Source organism: Melanotaenia boesemani, chromosome 5 (assembly GCF_017639745.1).
Source record: "Melanotaenia boesemani isolate fMelBoe1 chromosome 5, fMelBoe1.pri, whole genome shotgun sequence".
In the NCBI taxonomy this organism is placed as follows: domain Eukaryota; kingdom Metazoa; phylum Chordata; class Actinopteri; order Atheriniformes; family Melanotaeniidae; genus Melanotaenia; species Melanotaenia boesemani.
In genome coordinates, this window is record NC_055686.1 from 35,379,359 (window position 1) to 35,398,139 (window position 18,781).

At 41.9% G+C, this 18,781-nt stretch overlaps 1 protein-coding gene across 1 annotated transcript in view; it reads right to left on the reverse strand.

The window, feature by feature from the left end:
* Positions 1-3,689: 3,689 nt before the first annotated feature.
* The window catches only part of zanl (zonadhesin, like), a 73,030-nt gene continuing 57,938 nt past the window's right edge, over positions 3,690-18,781 (reverse strand). The window contains exons 80-104 of the mRNA XM_041984498.1: positions 17,566-17,813; positions 17,269-17,446; positions 16,983-17,091; positions 16,630-16,724; positions 16,230-16,406; positions 15,063-15,271; positions 14,739-14,883; positions 14,568-14,665; positions 14,323-14,469; positions 13,421-13,585; positions 13,210-13,337; positions 11,725-11,996; positions 11,439-11,647; positions 10,863-11,007; positions 10,530-10,777; positions 10,328-10,457; positions 10,047-10,248; positions 7,901-8,062; positions 7,694-7,824; positions 7,417-7,619; positions 7,209-7,344; positions 5,755-5,892; positions 5,576-5,669; positions 5,160-5,200; positions 3,690-3,814 (exon numbers count right to left, since the gene is read on the reverse strand). Of these exons, the coding sequence (XP_041840432.1) occupies positions 3,759-3,814; positions 5,160-5,200; positions 5,576-5,669; positions 5,755-5,892; positions 7,209-7,344; positions 7,417-7,619; positions 7,694-7,824; positions 7,901-8,062; positions 10,047-10,248; positions 10,328-10,457; positions 10,530-10,777; positions 10,863-11,007; positions 11,439-11,647; positions 11,725-11,996; positions 13,210-13,337; positions 13,421-13,585; positions 14,323-14,469; positions 14,568-14,665; positions 14,739-14,883; positions 15,063-15,271; positions 16,230-16,406; positions 16,630-16,724; positions 16,983-17,091; positions 17,269-17,446; positions 17,566-17,813 (3,866 nt within the window). The 3' untranslated portion in view covers positions 3,690-3,758. The remainder of the gene's footprint in view (positions 3,815-5,159; positions 5,201-5,575; positions 5,670-5,754; positions 5,893-7,208; positions 7,345-7,416; positions 7,620-7,693; positions 7,825-7,900; positions 8,063-10,046; positions 10,249-10,327; positions 10,458-10,529; positions 10,778-10,862; positions 11,008-11,438; positions 11,648-11,724; positions 11,997-13,209; positions 13,338-13,420; positions 13,586-14,322; positions 14,470-14,567; positions 14,666-14,738; positions 14,884-15,062; positions 15,272-16,229; positions 16,407-16,629; positions 16,725-16,982; positions 17,092-17,268; positions 17,447-17,565; positions 17,814-18,781) is intronic.

Here is an 18,781-nt window from a genome sequence, read left to right on the forward strand (position 1 = left end):
AAACAGTCTATTTTAATTCCCGTGATGTCATAGTACTCTATTAACCTCGGCCAGCTGATGAGACAAAATTTAGACCGTCTGTGACTTTTATACATATTTGTATTTTCCAGGAGTGTTCATCAAAGCTGACAATCTAACAATATCTGTAGCAAATACAGCTGAAGATGTCAGGGATTTTTCTCAAAATGGGATCATTTACGTATATGCAAAAAATAAAAACGACATGACAGATGAACCCGAGGTGCAGGAGACGGACATGAATGGAGAGGATGCTGAATAATACGGCAGCAAAAAGCTGTGTTTATTTTTACAGCACACTTCATGTTCAAGAGAATTCGATGTGCTTTATGTAAAGCATTAAAAGCATTACACAGGGCAAAAGAAACCATAAAAAGTGCACTAAAAACCATCTTTAAAAGAAACAAAAGAAATTAAAACAGAAAGAAAAAGCATGAGGAATAAACAGTTGTTTAAAATAAGGCAGCAAATAGAAAAGTTTTTAATACAGATTTAAAACTGCTAGAATTGCAAATTCCTGGGTGTCTGTTCCACATGTGAAGAGCATAAAAATTAAACACCGCCTCGCAACTGATGCAACAGAAAGTGCAACGGATGTAAACAGTTAACACTGAGGAGCAGGAGAGACACATTAATGAACAGGAAGAAACTGTTGCATTCACTGTAAAAACTTCTATCCAAAATTCTACTGATAACCCAAAATGAAATCTCATCCAAACAAGACAGCTTTTGGAAGCAGCCAACGTAATGGCTTCTACTGGTGAAAAAGATGTTAGTCATAACATCACCACTGAAAGACCTGCTGACAAGCACCGATACCTATTTCATGCCAAGGACCCCACCGGGACAAGCTATCTCTGGGGAAGATGTGTGAGATGATGAAATAGAAGACAGAGAAGACGATGTGCCAGGATCATCGCCTGATCAACAAAAATGTTCCCATTTTGTCATGGTCCAGAGGTGAGCCCCCAATAGCAGACTGAAGAGGTAGAAGGCAGACAGGTGCAGAAACAAGTTTTAATCATGAGACCAAACACAGACAAAACGGGAAACATAAAGGGTCACATCAAAGGTCAAGGATCTGACCAAGAAAAAGTAAGGAAGAGAAGAGGTTCAAATACACTGAGGAACTAATAAGGAAGTGAATGAGAAAATTAAACCAGGTGAGCAGGAAGCAAAACAGAATACAATACACAAGGGGAATGAACTTACAAAAAAAAAAGTGTTTTTCTTACCAATCAAGAAGTCTGACATAGAACTGTTTTTTAGTAACCAATTATTCTTATCATAGAGGTGTTAACTTATTAATTTCTCTTTTTACTTCATACTTATTAGTTACTCTTTAATCATGAAGATGTATTACTTAAAATAGTTTGTATACTTGTTAACAGCTAATGTTTAATGGAAGCCTTAGAGTATATTATTTGTAACATTTGTACAGTGTTTGTACATCTTTCGTACATATTTATATGTAATCCTAAAAGTTGGTATGATAGTATTATTGTACAACAACAATAAATAAAAAAGAAAACATAAGAAAAATCCCAAAAGTTTCAAAGGGACATTCAATTAGGACTTAAAAAAACAAACAAAAAATAAAAAAAACACTACAACAATACATGAACACACACACACACACACACACATATATGTTAAGGATGGGACTCAATCAAAAAATGTATCTAATTATTTGGAGGTTTTGTAATAGATTAATCTTGATTAACCAAATTTTAACTGCATAACAATATTTGCCCCATAAAGCAACAACATCTTTTAATTTCACAAGTTTCACAAGTTCTCAGTAAACTTTATGGAAATTAATCGACCAAGTCCTGGTGTTTCTGAGAGTGTTTAAGCTGATTGGAACATAGTCCATGACACCTTACCGTTCCCTTCCTGATTCTCTTCTTCTCTGGTTTGTTTCTTTCACTGGTTGCATGTCAGCTGTTCTGATCAGTACTGCTCCAGTGATTTCTGGTGGTACTGCTCTGTCTTCTCTGTTAAGCGATGGATAGCTAAGCTCTCTGAAACGTACCAAATTACATGCGTAACCGACAGAAGATGGACAAAAACTGTCTGCCCGTCTGCATATCCATCTTCTGCATCAATTCAAACACTGTACTCTGCAACAAGGGCCAAAATAACCACAAACAGGATTACATCACAAACCTTCACTCTTCTATGGGGAACCCGGCAGGGATGTCCCTTCTCTCCTTCATTGTTTGCACTATTCATTGAACCATTAGCAGCAGCAATACAGCAGAATTCAAGAATAAAAGGAATACAAGACATAGATTCTGAACATAAAAATAGCTTATATGCAGATGACCTATTACTTTACTTGCATCATACATGTTGCAAGTACAGGAAATGTTCAATACTATTCATTCTCCAAAGTTTCTAATCACAGAATAAACTGAAATAAGTCAACTTCAATGCTACTCTGTGAACATGCCTGTGATTCTACAGCTCGTCCCACATCCTTATCACTTTGCACAGGCAACATTAAATATTTGGGTATTCACATTTCCCCCAGGCTGTCAGAGTTATGTAATCTCAACTACACACCCCTATTGAGGAAAACAAAACATGACCTCAATTGCTGGACAAACCTTTCACTTTCACTTATTGGCTGTAGTTGTGTGTGCATTTGTTGTACTGCTGGTGAAAATTTTGGCAGTTATTGGGTGATGTTTATCACAACTGGTTGAGCAGCTGCCCCATGTACAGAGGATACAGTTTTCGGACCCTTTGCTGCATGTCATTCCTCTAAATCCGTTTTCTGTCATGTTACTGTTGAATAAAGGTCAAAAGGACCAAAAAATCCTTAAAGAAAATAAAAGGTTGGCAGTTACAGGACCTCACATAACCTATACAAGTTCACATTTAAGTTCTTTGTGTGCAAATGCATTTTGTTTAGTTCAGTGTTCACAGTTTATTTTAACATGCACAACACTGGTTGCCTCAGATGGTGGGGTAAAATGCTGGTTGGGCATGGCTGAACCAGAGTTGTGAAGGTCCCCTGTCAGAAGAAGCTTCAACTCCCTCCTCTTGCAGAGCTTCAACCATGTCTGGAGTGAGTCTGAGTGTTCTTTGCCTCTGTTGTTGATGTGGCCAACCCAAGAGTCGTCATAACTCTGTGGATTAATCTGAGCTGGTTCTGGTTCAGTTGTCGCTACTTTAACTTCCCATACTGGATGCAGAGATCTGCTCTGAGATGGAGTAAACTGGAACTTTTCGTATCATTCATTTTTCTCAGCTGTTGACTTGTGTGTTATACTGAGCCTCCTCTGGTCAGTAAACATTTCATCTTGTTCTGATATTCCCAAACATGAACAGTTCATTTGTTTGCTGCCATGCTTGTTGTGAAAACTGAGCTAAAAACCTCCCACCTGTTCAGGTATGTATGCAGTAGTTACAAATTATTACAAATTATCGATAGTTAACAGTTTTATTGGTGATTTGTCAGGTAAAATTAAATGCTTCTTTTCACCCACTGTTTTCTGTTGGTGCTGTCATTTTTTATCTATATAAAAAAGAAACCTGTTGTGAACTGAAGTTGGGTGGTTTGTGTTTTAATAAAGACACACAGTCATTTTCTTTTGAAATGCATTTTATTCATAAATGACACACAGACCAAATTTTACTGAAACATTTTGATAAAAATGACATTTTTTAAGTATAAGTTAAAAAACAAACAAACAAGATGATAGAAGAACGGGGTTGGCTCCACACCATCGTCACATAGGGGTCACTTTGTCATCTTTTTCATTGTCCATGTTTTCATAAGGAACACCTGAAAGAGAGATGTTAGGATCAGAAACCAGATGAGATAACGACCCATTACAGACCCTCAACAAAAAACCTGAACGCCACATGAACCTGAACACATCACTTATAATGAACTCAAATAATTCAATTTTTCTAACCCTCGAAAGTCTAGAGAAGTAAAAAGCAAGTTAACCAACATTATCTGAAAACAGTAAGATGTTGACTTTCACTTTCACAGTTGTAGATTATTATTTTTTTTTAATTTTGTAAATTTCTGTAAAACTTTCCAAACGTTTCTATGGTGCATAATTTTTGATGTGTGGAAACATATTTCTGTTTTTCCTAGAGCTTTTGTACTACTAATACAACACTACTGAACAAGGGAGTTGATATACTATTGAAATTGAATTAAATTATTTATCTCTCAGATAAACTAATATTTGTTTCACAACAGAACAGAGAAAATGGATGTTTAATTTGAAACATTATACTGTTTCATGAAAAATGTATGAAATGAAAAAAGGTTTAAATTCAGAAAAAATTCACCGGAATTAACCAGATTAGTGTCCACATGTTCCTCCAGGAATGTTGCTGCCTCATATTTTCCATGAAACTGTAAAATATCTCAGTTTCCACACTGTTAAGGCCCATTCATGCTCGACGCAGAAGACGGATACGCAGACGGGCGAACAGACGATACGTCAGTTATCACCAGTAATTTGGTCAGTTTTTAGGGAGCTTAGCTATCTGTCGCTTGATGCAGAAGATGGAGCAATACAATGAGAAATTGCAGGGGCAGAGCAGAATAGCTGATATGCAACCAGTGATCAGGAAGGGAGTAAAAAAGTAGAAGGATAATAAAGACGAGGACAACAACTGTAGAAATTGTGTGAGCTCTTGAAGAAAGACTATATGTGAATGTTTAAGGCGTGTTGTGTGATAGGAAACAACTTTATAGTGGTGCATTACTGCTGTCAAACGTGTATGAAACTAACGTGGGCTCAGGGTAGTGAACTCTGGACTCAGTGCTACCCACTACTGGAAGAATTTACTCAACAAGCATGGCAATTCAAAAGACGCATGGAATTATGAGAATGGTGAGGTATGACAATGTTTGAAATGGACGTCGCTATTTACATTCGCAAGGGAGCATAAATGAGCCTTTATATGTTCTGTTGGACATAAATATTTATCAAATTTACGGACTTTTGTGACTGTGTCCTGATTGTTTGGATGTAGGTTGTACTGATGTTAAGAACAGGAAGTATCACTGTTTCAGAGCAGATCTTCTGTTCTCCGTGTTTCTCCATCTGTCAGCTGTTTCAGTCCCTGAAGAATATTACATTTGCCTCCTGATCAGTGATTCTTACTTGTTTTCATGCTGAGCTTCGCCTCTGGTAACTTGTGTTTCCTGTAGAGAGAAAAGCCACGCAGAGACACTGGATCAACTTTTTCGTTCTGGTGACATAATGATCACCATGGAAGTCTTTATGGAGCAAGGATAGAGATAGGTTCTGTAACTTGTATCTCTATATATGTATGTTTAACAGGTACAGGTATATAAATATAAAGTATGGATTCATTTTGCAATCTGAAAACACAAGTCAGCTTTCTCTATTCTCTAATCTGACTTTCAGAATAAATCTGTACTTGTAGCTTTGTTTTGTACGTCAACTTGTAACAGCATCAGGTGTGGAGATACAAGATACAAAACTTATGTCCTTATCCTTCTCAATATGACAGCAGTGTGTCGTGCTTCTGGGCTCACGAATCTGTTGATACTCACTTTACTTTACGTCTGCAAACACACACAATTGTGATCACAATGGCAACGACAGCAACCGACACCAAGACTCCAATTAGGATGATCCACTTGTCCTCTGTGGGAAAAAAAAGCATGTAATGACTTTCAGCATTAGTCATAGAAACATCGTTACTGATCCCAGAGGACAGAGCATGTCATACCCAATCCACCAGTCTTGATTATTTCCGTTTCACAGTTGGTGCCCTTGAAGCCCTCTGCACATTGACAGGTGTAGGAGCTGCTGCTGGCCTCCACACAGGTTCCTCCGTTGAGACATGGGGAGCTGAGACAGGGGCTCGCTGCAAGAGGCACAACATGGTGGTCATCACCCAAGGACCAGCTGCTTCATCAACCAGATGAAATAGATTTTTCTCATGTTTACCAGCTCATTTAGCCTCTCACACCCCTACTACATGCTAACAAGTGAATTTAACATGTAACTAGGATTAAAGGAACCACATCAGGCTGGTTTCAATCATATTTATCTAAAAGATCCCAATTTGTTGATGTAAATAATGAGTCTTCCTCCCACAACAGAGGAAGCATTTGAGTTCCTCAAGGCTCTTTACTTGGACCTATATTTTTCACAATGTACATGCTTCCTTTAGGTAATATTATTAGACAGCATGGTATAAATGTACTCAGAAATACTTCTCCACCTGATTAAACCAATCAGTTTGTCAGATTACAAAGACATAAAGACATTAAAAACTTGGATGACTGAATTTAATGCTTCTAAATTATCAGTGATGCAGAAAAACTAGTCCATGGATTTGTTACTTCCAGACTGAGCTACTGTAATTCCTGATTACTGTTCTGTTCCAGAAATTTTCTAAAAAGTCTGATCAAAATGCTGCAACGAGGGTTCTGATGACAATCATCAGCAGAGATCATGTTTCTCTAGTTTTATCTTCTCTCTTTATTGTCTCCCTGTTAAATCCAGAATAGAATTTAAACTTCCTTTCCTCATAAAGCTCTTAGTGATCAAGCTCCAATGGATTTTAAAAATCTCATAGTTCCAGTTTTTCCCAACAGAGCACTTCACTGTCAGACTGCAGGTTTACTTCCTAGAGGTTTTACAAGTAGAATGGGAGGCAGAACCTTCAGTTTTCAGACCCCACTCTGTGGAACCAGCTCCCAGTTGGCTTTGGGAAACAGACACCCTCTCTTCTTTTCAGATCAGGGTTAAAAATTTCATCTCTGATAAATCTTAAAGTAAGCTTGGTGACTCTTATCCATCTCTTTAGTTCTGCTGCTATAGGCCGAGGATTCTGGGGGACATCCCATGATGCACTGGGCTCTCTTCTGCTTTCTTTACTCTCCATGTAGAAATATCTGATGTTGTTGTCAGTAATGTGTTTATCTTCTTTCTCAGCAGTAATCCCTGGCTTAGAGTTATGCTGCTTGCTGACCCCTCTTTACTGTCCTCTCCACTCCCAACTGGTCCAGGCAGAAGGCCGTCCTTCCTGGTTCTGGTCCCCGTGGAATTTTACCTTCTTGGTTCTGGTTCTGATGGAGGTTTAACTTCGCACTGTCTCCTCGTGAAGTGGAGTCCATCATGATGACATGAAGATCAACAAAGATCAGGTTTTCACCTTGAAATGTTAACACCCACCTCTGTAGCAGTCTCGTTTGAAGTTAAAGATGGTGCAGACATAGCCGTCCTGGCAGGTCTTGGGTTGGCACACAGCTCCAGTACTTGTGCATTCACAGGACTGGGAACAGTCTTCAGTTACAAACTTCTCTGAGAGCTGCAGGATGGAGAGAGGAGAAGGTCAAACACTGAAATACTTTGACATCCACATGGTGGGTGGTGTACTCACTGGGTAGTATCTGTTGAGGAAGGTGCAGCCACACTGTGTGTATGGCACACAGCTTCCCTCGCTCATGACAAAGCCCGACGCACACTGGCAGCCTTCAACACAGGAAGTGATGTCACAGTCAGAGGGTGCTGCCAGGTCAGCGCAGGAGGCGGGGCACGGCGACATGCAGGATGAGTATGTGCTGTTGGCATCACACTGTAGGACTGAAGACAGAGACAGTGTTGGTGTGTACAGACACCAGATGATGATGAAGAACATCACTTTCTCATCTTCTCACCACAGCCCAGCTGCTGCCTCCATGACCCCAGTTCGACTCCAGCCTCCTGACAGGCTGCGGCGTACGCCTCATAGCTGCCACAGCGCAGCACCTCGCTGCCGCTCTCAGCACACAGGTCGAACACACAGTTTCTGAAAGGAAACACACACTCAGCATCCACAGAGCTCACAGCTGATGTCCACACTCATGTGAAGTCCATCCACTCACTCTTGGTAGGGGTTGGGAGGTATGCTAGCGTGGCAGGTGGCGAACAATCCCCCTGACAGAGACAGAGCTCCACACTTGGTCACACTGTTGTAGTCAGTGAGCTGGTCCTGAGAGCAGTCTGATGTCTCAAATCCTGAATCTGGATCAGTTTCCACCTCCCGCCTGCAGACAAGAAACACAGCTGAAGTCAGTACTTTGAAACACAATGGCCGACACTCATGCTGCAAAGTCCTGAGCAGGGTGTGGATGTGGGTGAATGGACTCCACCACTCCTCCCTCCACCCTTTTATGACTCTGGGTGGGAACCAGCTCGCGTTGTCTTGAACTTGTTTGTTGTGGAACCTTGTTTAATCAAAACACTCCAGTTTTCTGAACTGAAGGAAGTTTTCCTCCATTCTCCAGTCAGACTGACCACAAAAACACAGTAAGCAAGCCTATCATTAAGAACAATATATTGCCACCACTTATGTAATATTTATCTTGTTATAATCATTTAAGTACTTTTATACCATGGCCTGGGTGGATACTTGATTGTGATTGGCTGGAGGGTTTCCATTAAAAAGTGATAATGGACACCTATAAAAGAAGTTCCGGCCAAATAGCCTTATTGCTGTAAAGTATTGCGCTGACTAAACGGTAGTTGGTAACCGTGGTAACAGAAACTCAGACGCCAGGCTGCAGACGGGCCAGATCAGAGCAGCCTGCAGGCTTATTGAACGATGTAGGAAAATATCTGTGGACTTTGACTGTTTGAAACAAAATGTGGCATCATCCTCTGGACACACACAAGCTGTAAGAGCTGCACCCGCCCTCTGAAATGACACTGTGTGTCACGTAACATAACGTTAAGCAATCATCTTCCTTCCCTCCACTGATCAGGTTTAATACAACAGCTAGGGCCAACCAAGCTGCAGGTTCTGTGTTAGAGCCGGTTACCTTGGCAACGCGTTGCAACAAAATAGTCCACTCAGCCACTTCTTGTGAAAAACTTAAGATTTTACCGGTAAGAAAAACAACATTAACACATTAATAATTTAATATTTTTTTCTTTCTTAATGGACCATGGTGTAAGCGGGATAATGCCCTCAGAGGTGGCCATTATCATAAATTAATGGACTTCGTGGAGGCAACCATCCTCTACTTCACGTCAGACGGTTCACGCCTCCGCATCGTCCATTAATTTATGATAATGGCCACCTTGTCGGGCATTCTTCCTTACTTAATACAGACCGTATACTACTAGTCAACAATTTTAGAACACCCAATTTTTTCAGGTTTTTATTTAAATTAAACCGGTTCAAAGTCTAATTTTACTTTGAAATAAAAACATAGAATAAGTAAATCAATTAATCCATTTATAAATCTAAATCTTTTCCAAACTTTTGACTCAACAAAATAGCCTCATTTGGTAGATATCAGCTGAACACACTGATCCTGCGTCCCATCACCAAGGCTCTCAGAAACTTGTCTTCTGATTCTGTTCTGGGTTTTGGGTCTGTCAAACATCTTTGGGTCTAATAATGGATTATATTTATGTAGCACTTTTCAAGGCACTCAAAGTGCTTTACAGTAAATCCACCATTCATTAACTATTCACTCATATTTGGTAATGGTAATCTACATGTGAAGCCACAGCTGACCTGGGACAGACTAAAGGAAACGTGGCAGCCAGTCCTCTCTGACAACTTACATACACCTGCATACACCAGCAATGCAGACACTGGAGGCAAGGAAGGTGAAGTGTCTTTCCAAAAGACATGGGGGACAGGATTTTAGATAATTTTTTATATTATTAATTACTTTTGGTGGTCTTGTTTGGACATGTTATGTTGACTCTAAGCTTTGGACAATGGCAAATTGTCCAAAGAGCTGCTATAGTCATATTATTTATATGCATCAATCTTCATCTGTTCTTAAAAACCAGAATATATCACCCTGAATTAGGCTTTTGAACAAATACAAAGTCTTAATTTCAGGAAAACTTCCTGCTTCCTTTTCTAGTCTTCCAACCTAACAATAAAGGCAATAAAATCATTCAAAATCTCAACACCTTCAGCGGTAAAACCACAACAGATCAGTTCAGTGTTGTAGAAAACAATGATGACCCACTTTCATCTGAACCCAGAGGAAGTTTGGTTTTTCGTACCTGTGGATGTGGACAGTGAATGGAGCGTTGTAGATCTTGGCCCTGTCAGCCTGCCGGTCACTGACCCTCCAGCTTTCTCCAAACTCATTCAGGTTCCTGACTACTGTCCCGTCTGGCTTCATGTACTCATTCCTGGTGATGCCATCATAGTTCCCACACAGTCCTCGGACAGAGTGTCTGTAGGTGCTAGGGAGGATGATCTCTGATAGAGAGGAAGATGGTGGTGAACAGACTCGGACAGAACAGACCAAACGCTCAGTCAGAGATGTCAGGATCTTTACCTCCACGACTGTTTCCATCAAAGCGTACAGTGAGTCCAAAGTCTGTGGTGAGCTGAACTTGCCTAGAGTTCATGGTGATGGTTAAACCATCAACCGGCCTGAGAGGAGGTGTCACACGCTCCCCGTTGACCTGGAAGAGAAACCACTGGTTTTATTAGAGGACTGACATGATGCTTCGATCAAAGAAAGATGCTCTACTGACCAGTACAGTCTTCTTCGGCAGGAAGCGAACGTTGGTGTCATACACATCCACATACATCTGATCCAGAAATGAAACTCTGCTATTCCCCCCACGTCTGATGTTCTTTCCCCTCACCACCAGGGGCGCCAATGAGCCTTGCAGGTTGTGGTCCTGAGTCAGGACGTAGGTGTAGGGACCCTGGAAGTGATGGGTGAAGCCATCAAAGGTTCGGTAGTGGGGGTCTCCAGAGATGCTGCACTGGTCGAACTCTACATGCAGAGATAAAACCGGGTTATTGTCAGAACAAACTTTGGGAGAGCTGCTTCTTCACAAATGAGAGGATGGCTGGCTCACTGCTTGGTCTGCAGTACAGGTCTCCGTCCTTATCCGTAGCGCACACCGAGTTTGGATTACAGACATGCTCCTTACAGGAGATCTGACCACCTGGATTACAGGTGCAGGAGTCAGCACAACGATCTGTTAGCCACGAGTCTCCCACCTGGACAAAGAGGACTGGTTACAGCAGTAATCTGAGACGTAACAGCTCATCAGTTGACTGTTTAAGCTGGAGGTGATGGTTCATGTCAGAACATATCAGGCTTATATATAACAACTAAGGTTGGAATAACACATCGATCAGAAGCTCAGACTGTTGTAACCTGGTAATTATAACTAAGTAGTAAAATATTTGAGTCTCTAAATTAGAGAAAAGTTTACACTATATCCTGATTTAATACCAACAAAGAAATGCAGTCTTTCAGTTTTCTTTTCCATGATGTCAGCATTTTAAAGCTCAGCATCCAGAATGTGGCTTATTCTGTTTTTGTTTAAAGAACAGATAGTTTTTCATTTAAATGTCTAATTGAGCTCATTTGGCTAAATGGAAGTGATTGTGTTAAACAGCGAATGTTGGTGTGTTTGTGCACTGACGTCGTGGTACTCTCCGTCCTGGTCCACACAGCCACATCTGTCCAGGGGGACACAGCTGCTGTCACTAAGGACAAAGCCGGCATTGCACTGGCAGCCCTCCACGCAGGCAGTTGGAGGCAAGTGGCAGAACATGGGGAAGAGGTCGGAGCAGGTTGGGGGACAGGCGGGTGTGCAGTCCGAAAAATGGCTGTTGGGGGGACAGGGTAGGGCTGCAGGCAGGGAGGAGCGGGAGATTAGATAACAGCAAATTCACAGTCAGATGGGAGTTAAAGGTAAGAGGACTCACGGCAGAAGGTGGAGTTCCTCCAACTGATCTTCACGCCCGCGCTCTGACAGGCCTGAGCGTACGCCTCCACGTTGTCGCACAGCGTGGCTGGCATGCCGTTATACTCACACAGGTCGTAGATGCAGTTACCCAAGAAAGCCTCGGGGGGCAGCAGAGAGTGGCAGGGCTTGAAGCGGTCGGAGAGGATGACCTCAGCGCACCGAGCCTCGAACAGCTTCTCTTCCTCTGTGGTGCAGTTGGGATGGATGTCTGGACGGGTGTCTGGCTTACAGCTGCAGAAAAGAAGACAGAATTAGCTCTCTGTGATACTGATTCATAGGACTATTTTAAAATTCCTAGGACTATGCCCTGCAGCTGGCAGGTATTTTCTATTTAATATGTCTCTCCAGACTCATAGGGTCCCTTAGGTTTGGAAAGAGTCGGTTATCATTCCTATCCCCCAAAATAAGGCTGCTCAGTCACTGAATGATTTCAAGCCAGTTGCCCTTACTTCATTAGCCATGAAGTCATTTGAAAAGATTGTTGAAGAGGTCCTTTTATCTAAACTTAAAGATCATTTGGATGCTCTTCAGCTGAAGATGAAACAGGAACTCTTTTAAATATAATTTTGAGGCATCTAGAAAATAGCTAGAACTTTTGCAAACTTGCTTTTTATCGATTTCTCATCTGTGTTTAACTGTATTTAACCCTGTGTTTTAGCAGAGAAATTAAATAGTTTTTATGGTATTGACTCTGGCCTCATAGGCTGGTTGATGGACTTTTTAACTGATCGGTCTCAGCAAGTGAGGGTCAATGCTTGAAGTGGTGAACCAGTACAAGTACCTGGGAACTGTACTTAATGACAGGCTGACTTTTGAAGCCCATGTGGATTTACTTTGTGAGAAAGCTCATCAGCGAATGTATCGGAAGCTTCGTGTTTTTACTGTGGATTTTACTTTGATAATATTTTATTTTTGTTTTATTGAGTCCTTATTAACTTTTAACTTTATCTGCTATGTTGATCTTTTAAGATTAAAATAAAACTTTCTGTGGGGATTGTCAGGGTGTGCAGCAAAATAGCTGCACAGCCTTGATTAACCTCACTGATCTGCACAAGGTGAGGTCAGCGAGGAAAGCCAGACTGATCCTGTCAGATCCAGACCACCCATTACATGACCAGTTCAGATTGTTTCCATTTGGACGAAGAAACCTGCTGCCGAGGTGTAGGACTAACAGACTAAAAGATTTATTCCTGCAGCAATTAGGTTTTTAAATGATTTGTTGTGATATGACGCGTCTGTTGTTTTTATTATGCATGTTGTTACTGGCTGTAAACTAATTGTCCACAGGGAATAATAAAGATTCTTGAATGTAACTATTCGTGTTTGGACTATTTTACTCAGATCTAAGACTATTTTACTAATTCCTATACTACATAATTCCCAAGACTATGTTACTAATTGTCAGGACTACTTCAGGACTAAGATCAATGTGGAAGTCGCTGACCCAGGATCGCTGTCTCCTTCTGACTTCCAGCTGTTTCCCAGTTCAATCACATCCTTGGCTGGTTTCTTGTTGGGCATCAGGTTGTCATCGGAGGAGTTGTGGTTGTAATTTCCACACATGCCACACAGCTATAAGACAGAAAGGAGATCAAGGCAGGAAGACAAAACAAAGACCAGTTGAAACCATCTGATGGAGAAATAAACCTCTCTACCTTGTCAAAGTAGTCTCCAGGAACGGTGATCTCCAGGTGGTGGACTCCATCGAACTTAACGCGCAGACCGAAGTTTGTGTCCAGCAGACTGTAGGAGCCACTCGTGATCACTTTGGCTTCAACTAGGTTGATGGTGAGAGGAGTTTTCACCCTCCGCCCATTCAGCTAATACAGAGAAAACCAGTTTTATTCCAGCTCTAAAATAAAACTCTATTAATGTGTTTTCCTATGACTGTGCCTTTGTTTGAAATGAATCATAAAGGTCCTAGTAGTTTCCATGGTGATAATATGGGCTTTATAGTGAATTATTCACTCTATCATTGACTATCTGGGGCTTCACCTCTTTCTGGGTTTCTGATGGCCATCCCTTTTTTCTCCATCGGCCGATGGCTTCCTGAGATAGTTACCTACGTAACACCTCTATTAAAATGCCCGGAAAACTGCTCAGGTTTACTTTGTACCTTCTACTGTAGCACAAGTTCCTCATCAGACACTACTTTACTCATTCATAGGACTACTTCACTAAGTCCTAGGAATAATTTATTAATTACCTGGAGTATTTTAAAAATCCAGTACTACTTTACAAGTTCATAGGACTACTTTACTCATTACTCTAAGAACTGGACTGCTATCCACTGTTTTTGCTTAAAGTGACATGGTTTTCTTTTAAAAGAAGACAACCATTTACAGTTTCTACTGTGTTCCAGGTAAATTTACTCTAACACAGTAACACATATCTCAATTGTGTAGTAGTTTCATATATCTCAGCTTTCCTTTGAGATCAAGATAACACTTATAGCCCTTGTAGTTCTGAAGTATACTCTTAATTTACTTTGGGTATGTCATTCCAGACAGAAGGCAGGAAATATACAAGATGTGAAAACAAAAGTCAGGTTTAGTACCAGAACTCTGCGACCTTTCTGCAGCTCCACCACGGTGTCATGAGGCAAGAAGACTTTGACGGAACGGACATAGGAGGCCTCCGGTTGACCACGCTCCTCATTTTTAGCCACTATTCTGAAGGGAGTGACTCTGGTGGTGTTACACACCTGGAGCATTCAGAGACAGAATTTCAGACCTTCTCTACAGAGCACTGTGTGGACCTGACGTTGACCTCTCTGTGCATTAACTCATCTTCAGGTCTTACCTCCACCAGTGTGTAAGTGCAGGTTCCCATGAATGTATGCATCACTCCGTCAAAAGTGTAGTAGTGTGGATCTCCAGCAACATGACACACTCCCTTACCTGAGGAGACAGAGATCACCTGTCAGAGGTGATGCTGGTCCAGGTATTAACATGTAATTGTGGTCCAGGTTACCTGTGGAGTGACAGTCCAGAACTCCCTCCACCACCTTGCACTCCTGAGCAGGGCTGCACTGCCACGGCTCACAGGTGATGTTGTGGTTCCCATTGCACCTGCAGCGCTCTGAGCAGTCGTTCTCTGTGAACCAGGTGTCTCCGGTCTGCAGGTGGATAGGCCTCATTAGCCTCAGACACAGAAGAAGAAGAAGAAGAAGAAGAAGAAGAAGAAGAAGAAGAAGAAGAAGAACAAGAAGAACAAGAAGAACAAGAAGAACAAGAACAAGAAGAACAAGAAGAACAAGAAGGACAAGAAGAAGAAGATCATCCATCGGATACTTACAGGTCGGTATTTTCCATCTTCATCCGTACATCCACACTCATTGAGTGGGACACATCTGTCTCCGCTCAGGATCAGGTTGGGATCACAGACACAACCTTCCACACAAGGCAGGTCACAGGAGCCGCCGGGGCCTGCAGGGTCCTGACAGCTGGGCTGGGGGCAGGCAGGGCCACAGGGGGTGTAATGACTGCCGGGGGAACACTTTAGGGCTGGAGGTGGAGATGGAGAAGGCATGTTAAAGATGGCTTATTATTGGTCCACCTGTTGTTTCAATATAAAACTGCATGTAGATGCTAAACCTTTTTAATCCCAGTTAACATCCAGACCTTATTTCTTTAGGACAGCCTCAGTTGTCAGATTATGAGGCTAAAATGATGTAAAATGAATGTATCAATATACTGTATATGGCACCATAGTACCACAAAGGCTTTCAGTAGATTTTAGCTCTTTATAGTTATTTATGCTGCTATTTACCTACTATCCTGACCCAACTCCAACACTGGTTTTTGGCACCAGTGTGCATCACAAACAGCTTCCTGGCTTTATTCCAGCCATAAAGGACCATTACTTTGCTTCCTTTCAGACAGACATAGAACTTTCTCCTCACTTGTCGATCTTTGGCTGCTCCTGATTGAACACATTACCATCAATTTGAGCTCTGATTGGTGGAATTTTTGACAGGAAGTGGCTTCCTCATAATTTACAGGTCTTTTGGCAAAATAGCAGTGATAGCGATCTTTTTTTATGATGAAAATGTGATATTTAATGGTGTTATCATATCCTATTTGTATTCTGATTTTACTTTTGTGCAGTGCGTCAGCTGTGGCTGTTTTAAAGTGCTTTAGAAATAAAGTTGGTATGGTATTATTGATCACTCATTGTGGATTTACCATATAGTCTCTGAATAAACAAGACATTTTGTAGCTGGATTGTAAACCTCATGGACAGGATAAAGGATAAGCTATCATCATAATTTACCCCACTAAGTTACACACTATTCCTGAGAAACTGGTGATGATAGCGCTTGGAGGATCTAGCAGAGTTTTAAGGGTTAAAAAGACCATTTGTGTGGATTTTTTTTCTCCAACTCATTAGCAGATACTGTTGTCATGGTGTTGATAATAAAAGTGGTGGTTCATTAAACCCTTTGATGGAGCTCAGACTTACGACAGAAGGTATTGTTTCTCCATGGGATGTGAACTCCCGCAGCAGCACACATGTCGGCGTAGCTCTCAATGGCCTGGCACAGAGCCACCGTCTGACCTCCAGTAGCACACATGTCGTACACACAGTTTCCAAAGTACAACTCTGGGGGAACGGTAGTGTGGCATGGCTTGAAGATCCCTGGAAATGACACCAAACAGAAAAGTAGGGGAGGTGAAGATCACGGTGATGGTAGACAGGTTCAGTGTCTGTTTTCTGAGGATCAGGATGATTTACTGATCTACTGAGATTGTTTTCATTATGAACTGATGTGACAGACTCGTTATAATCAGAAGATGATCCTTCATGCCACCAGGTTTACATCCACGGTTACTAATGACAATCTGTGTGATGACAGTCTCACCAGTGGGATCCAGGATAATTCCACAGCTGGTGGGCTTCTTGGCGTCCTCCTCCACCTGTTTGTCACAGTCTTCCTGTCCTCCACCATTGCTACAGCTGAAAGAGTGGGAACAGAAACATCACTGCTTGGCTTCTGCTCAGATTAAGAAGACTGACAACATCATCAGAAATCTGAAAGGTCTGGATTATTTCACTAAAGCTAGAAGACTTTCTGCTTTGAAGACTAATCTACTCTGCAGATTCCCACTTTGGAACTGTGTGGTTTGGTTTTATCAGACAACCTGACAGAAGACCCAAATAAAAACATGGCCAAGGCAGAAGTGGAAATGAAGAAGTTCTGGTCATGTGACTCACTCGGGTCGCGGGTCAGGAACCAGCCAGCTGTCTCCCAGTTCGTTGCTGTTAGAGGCCGCCGTGTTGTCGGGTTTCACATTGTCATCTTTGGAGTTTCCATTGAAGTTCCCTGAAGGAAAGGAAACATTCTTTGATGAGTCTGTTTGCTTTAATGGACTCTGTATGGTCTGGTTCGGTTTGGATCGGGTAGAAAACATGACAGTAGCCATCATGAGGAAATAAAGAAGTTACTGATGTTGGGATCAGAATGTTCAGAGTTTGGTCAGAATATGGCCGTGGTTCTTACCACACATGCCACAGAGCAGGCCGCTGTAGGATGTTGGCAAGGTGACGTCTGCGTGGTGGTTTCCATCGAAACGTACCCTCAGGCCGAAGGAAGTCTCCAGAACCACAAACTTTCCACTCAAATATACCTTCACTCCTCTGATGGAGGTTACGGGTGGAACAACCACTGCCCCGTTGACCTGAGGAAAGGCACATGAAACATTCCCAATTGAAATGGATGATTAGAGAAATGTGGAAACAAACATGAAATATTAATAAAATATCTGCAGAAAACACCAGTCTCTCAGTCTGACCCTACCTGGACGATACGACCCTGCCCGAGGATGACGGTTACATTGTTCACATTGATCACCACAGCTCTGACGTAGGACACTTTCTTATTGCTTCCTCTGTGCTCGTTCTGGGTGTCCACGGTGAAGTAGGGCATGTCCGAGGAGGAGTTGCAAGGTTTGGTCAGGGTGTAGGAGCAGGCGCCCATGTAATGGTGGGTGTGTTTATCAAATGTTGTGTAGTGTGGATCACCGGATACTGAGCAGATACCATTTCCTAAAGAAAGACAAACAGAGATTCAGCTGAACTGTGTGTGGAGGACAGCTCTGATCAGGTGTGTTCACACCTGGTATTAACATGAGTCCTGAGTGATCTGATCACACACTATGGATCTTCCAGACCTCAGTGTGAGAACAGCTCATCCTAGAGACAAACTGAAAACCTTTTAAATTCTGCATTCTGAACTAGAACCAGAAGTACAAAACACTCAAATACAACTTTATGAAAACAGAATAAGCCAAGACATGACAATTAGCTCATATTTAACGAATAGGCCTATAAATCATTTAACGCTGCAATTTGAAATAAAGATAAATACAAATAGAGATCTGTGTTTGCAAACAAGCTCATTCCTATATTCACTCTCAGAGCATCTCATCTTCCCGCTGGCAAACCCTGCCACAGAGCAGGAGTGCAGGTTCAACAGTGCGCACACATGCACACGTGCACGTTGGAGCGCTGTTTCGGGTTGTTGAAGGGTACGTGGATGTGTCTTGGAAAAGCGGTGGGACACTGCTGTACTCTCCAGAGAAAGTCTGCGACATAATTCTGTCCTGTGCAGTCTTGCACAATTTTGCTCCGGCTAATGAAGCCTTTTGATGCCCTGGCGCAGCCAGAGGAGCAGATGCCCAGGGAACCTGCCCAGCGCAGCCTCAACACTGGGGGCTCTACAGAGGGGACAGGAGTCCATCCATCTAACAAGTAAAGTAGTCTATACCTTAAAATTTTATAACTACTCTATTTAATCAGTAGGCCAATGTTCCTCATGCTGTGCACTAAAATGTGTAGTTCTTTACTGAACAGGTGAAAATGCTATAGGCTACCAAATTTTCTCTTGCAGATCCTTAACACAACCATGCTTAGCTAATGCAAGTAAACACAGATAATTAGCGGTTTGAAAAAGTTTTAGTCACTGTTTTCTAATGTTTCTCAAACAACTAAGAGATTAGTAAGACAATTTCCCC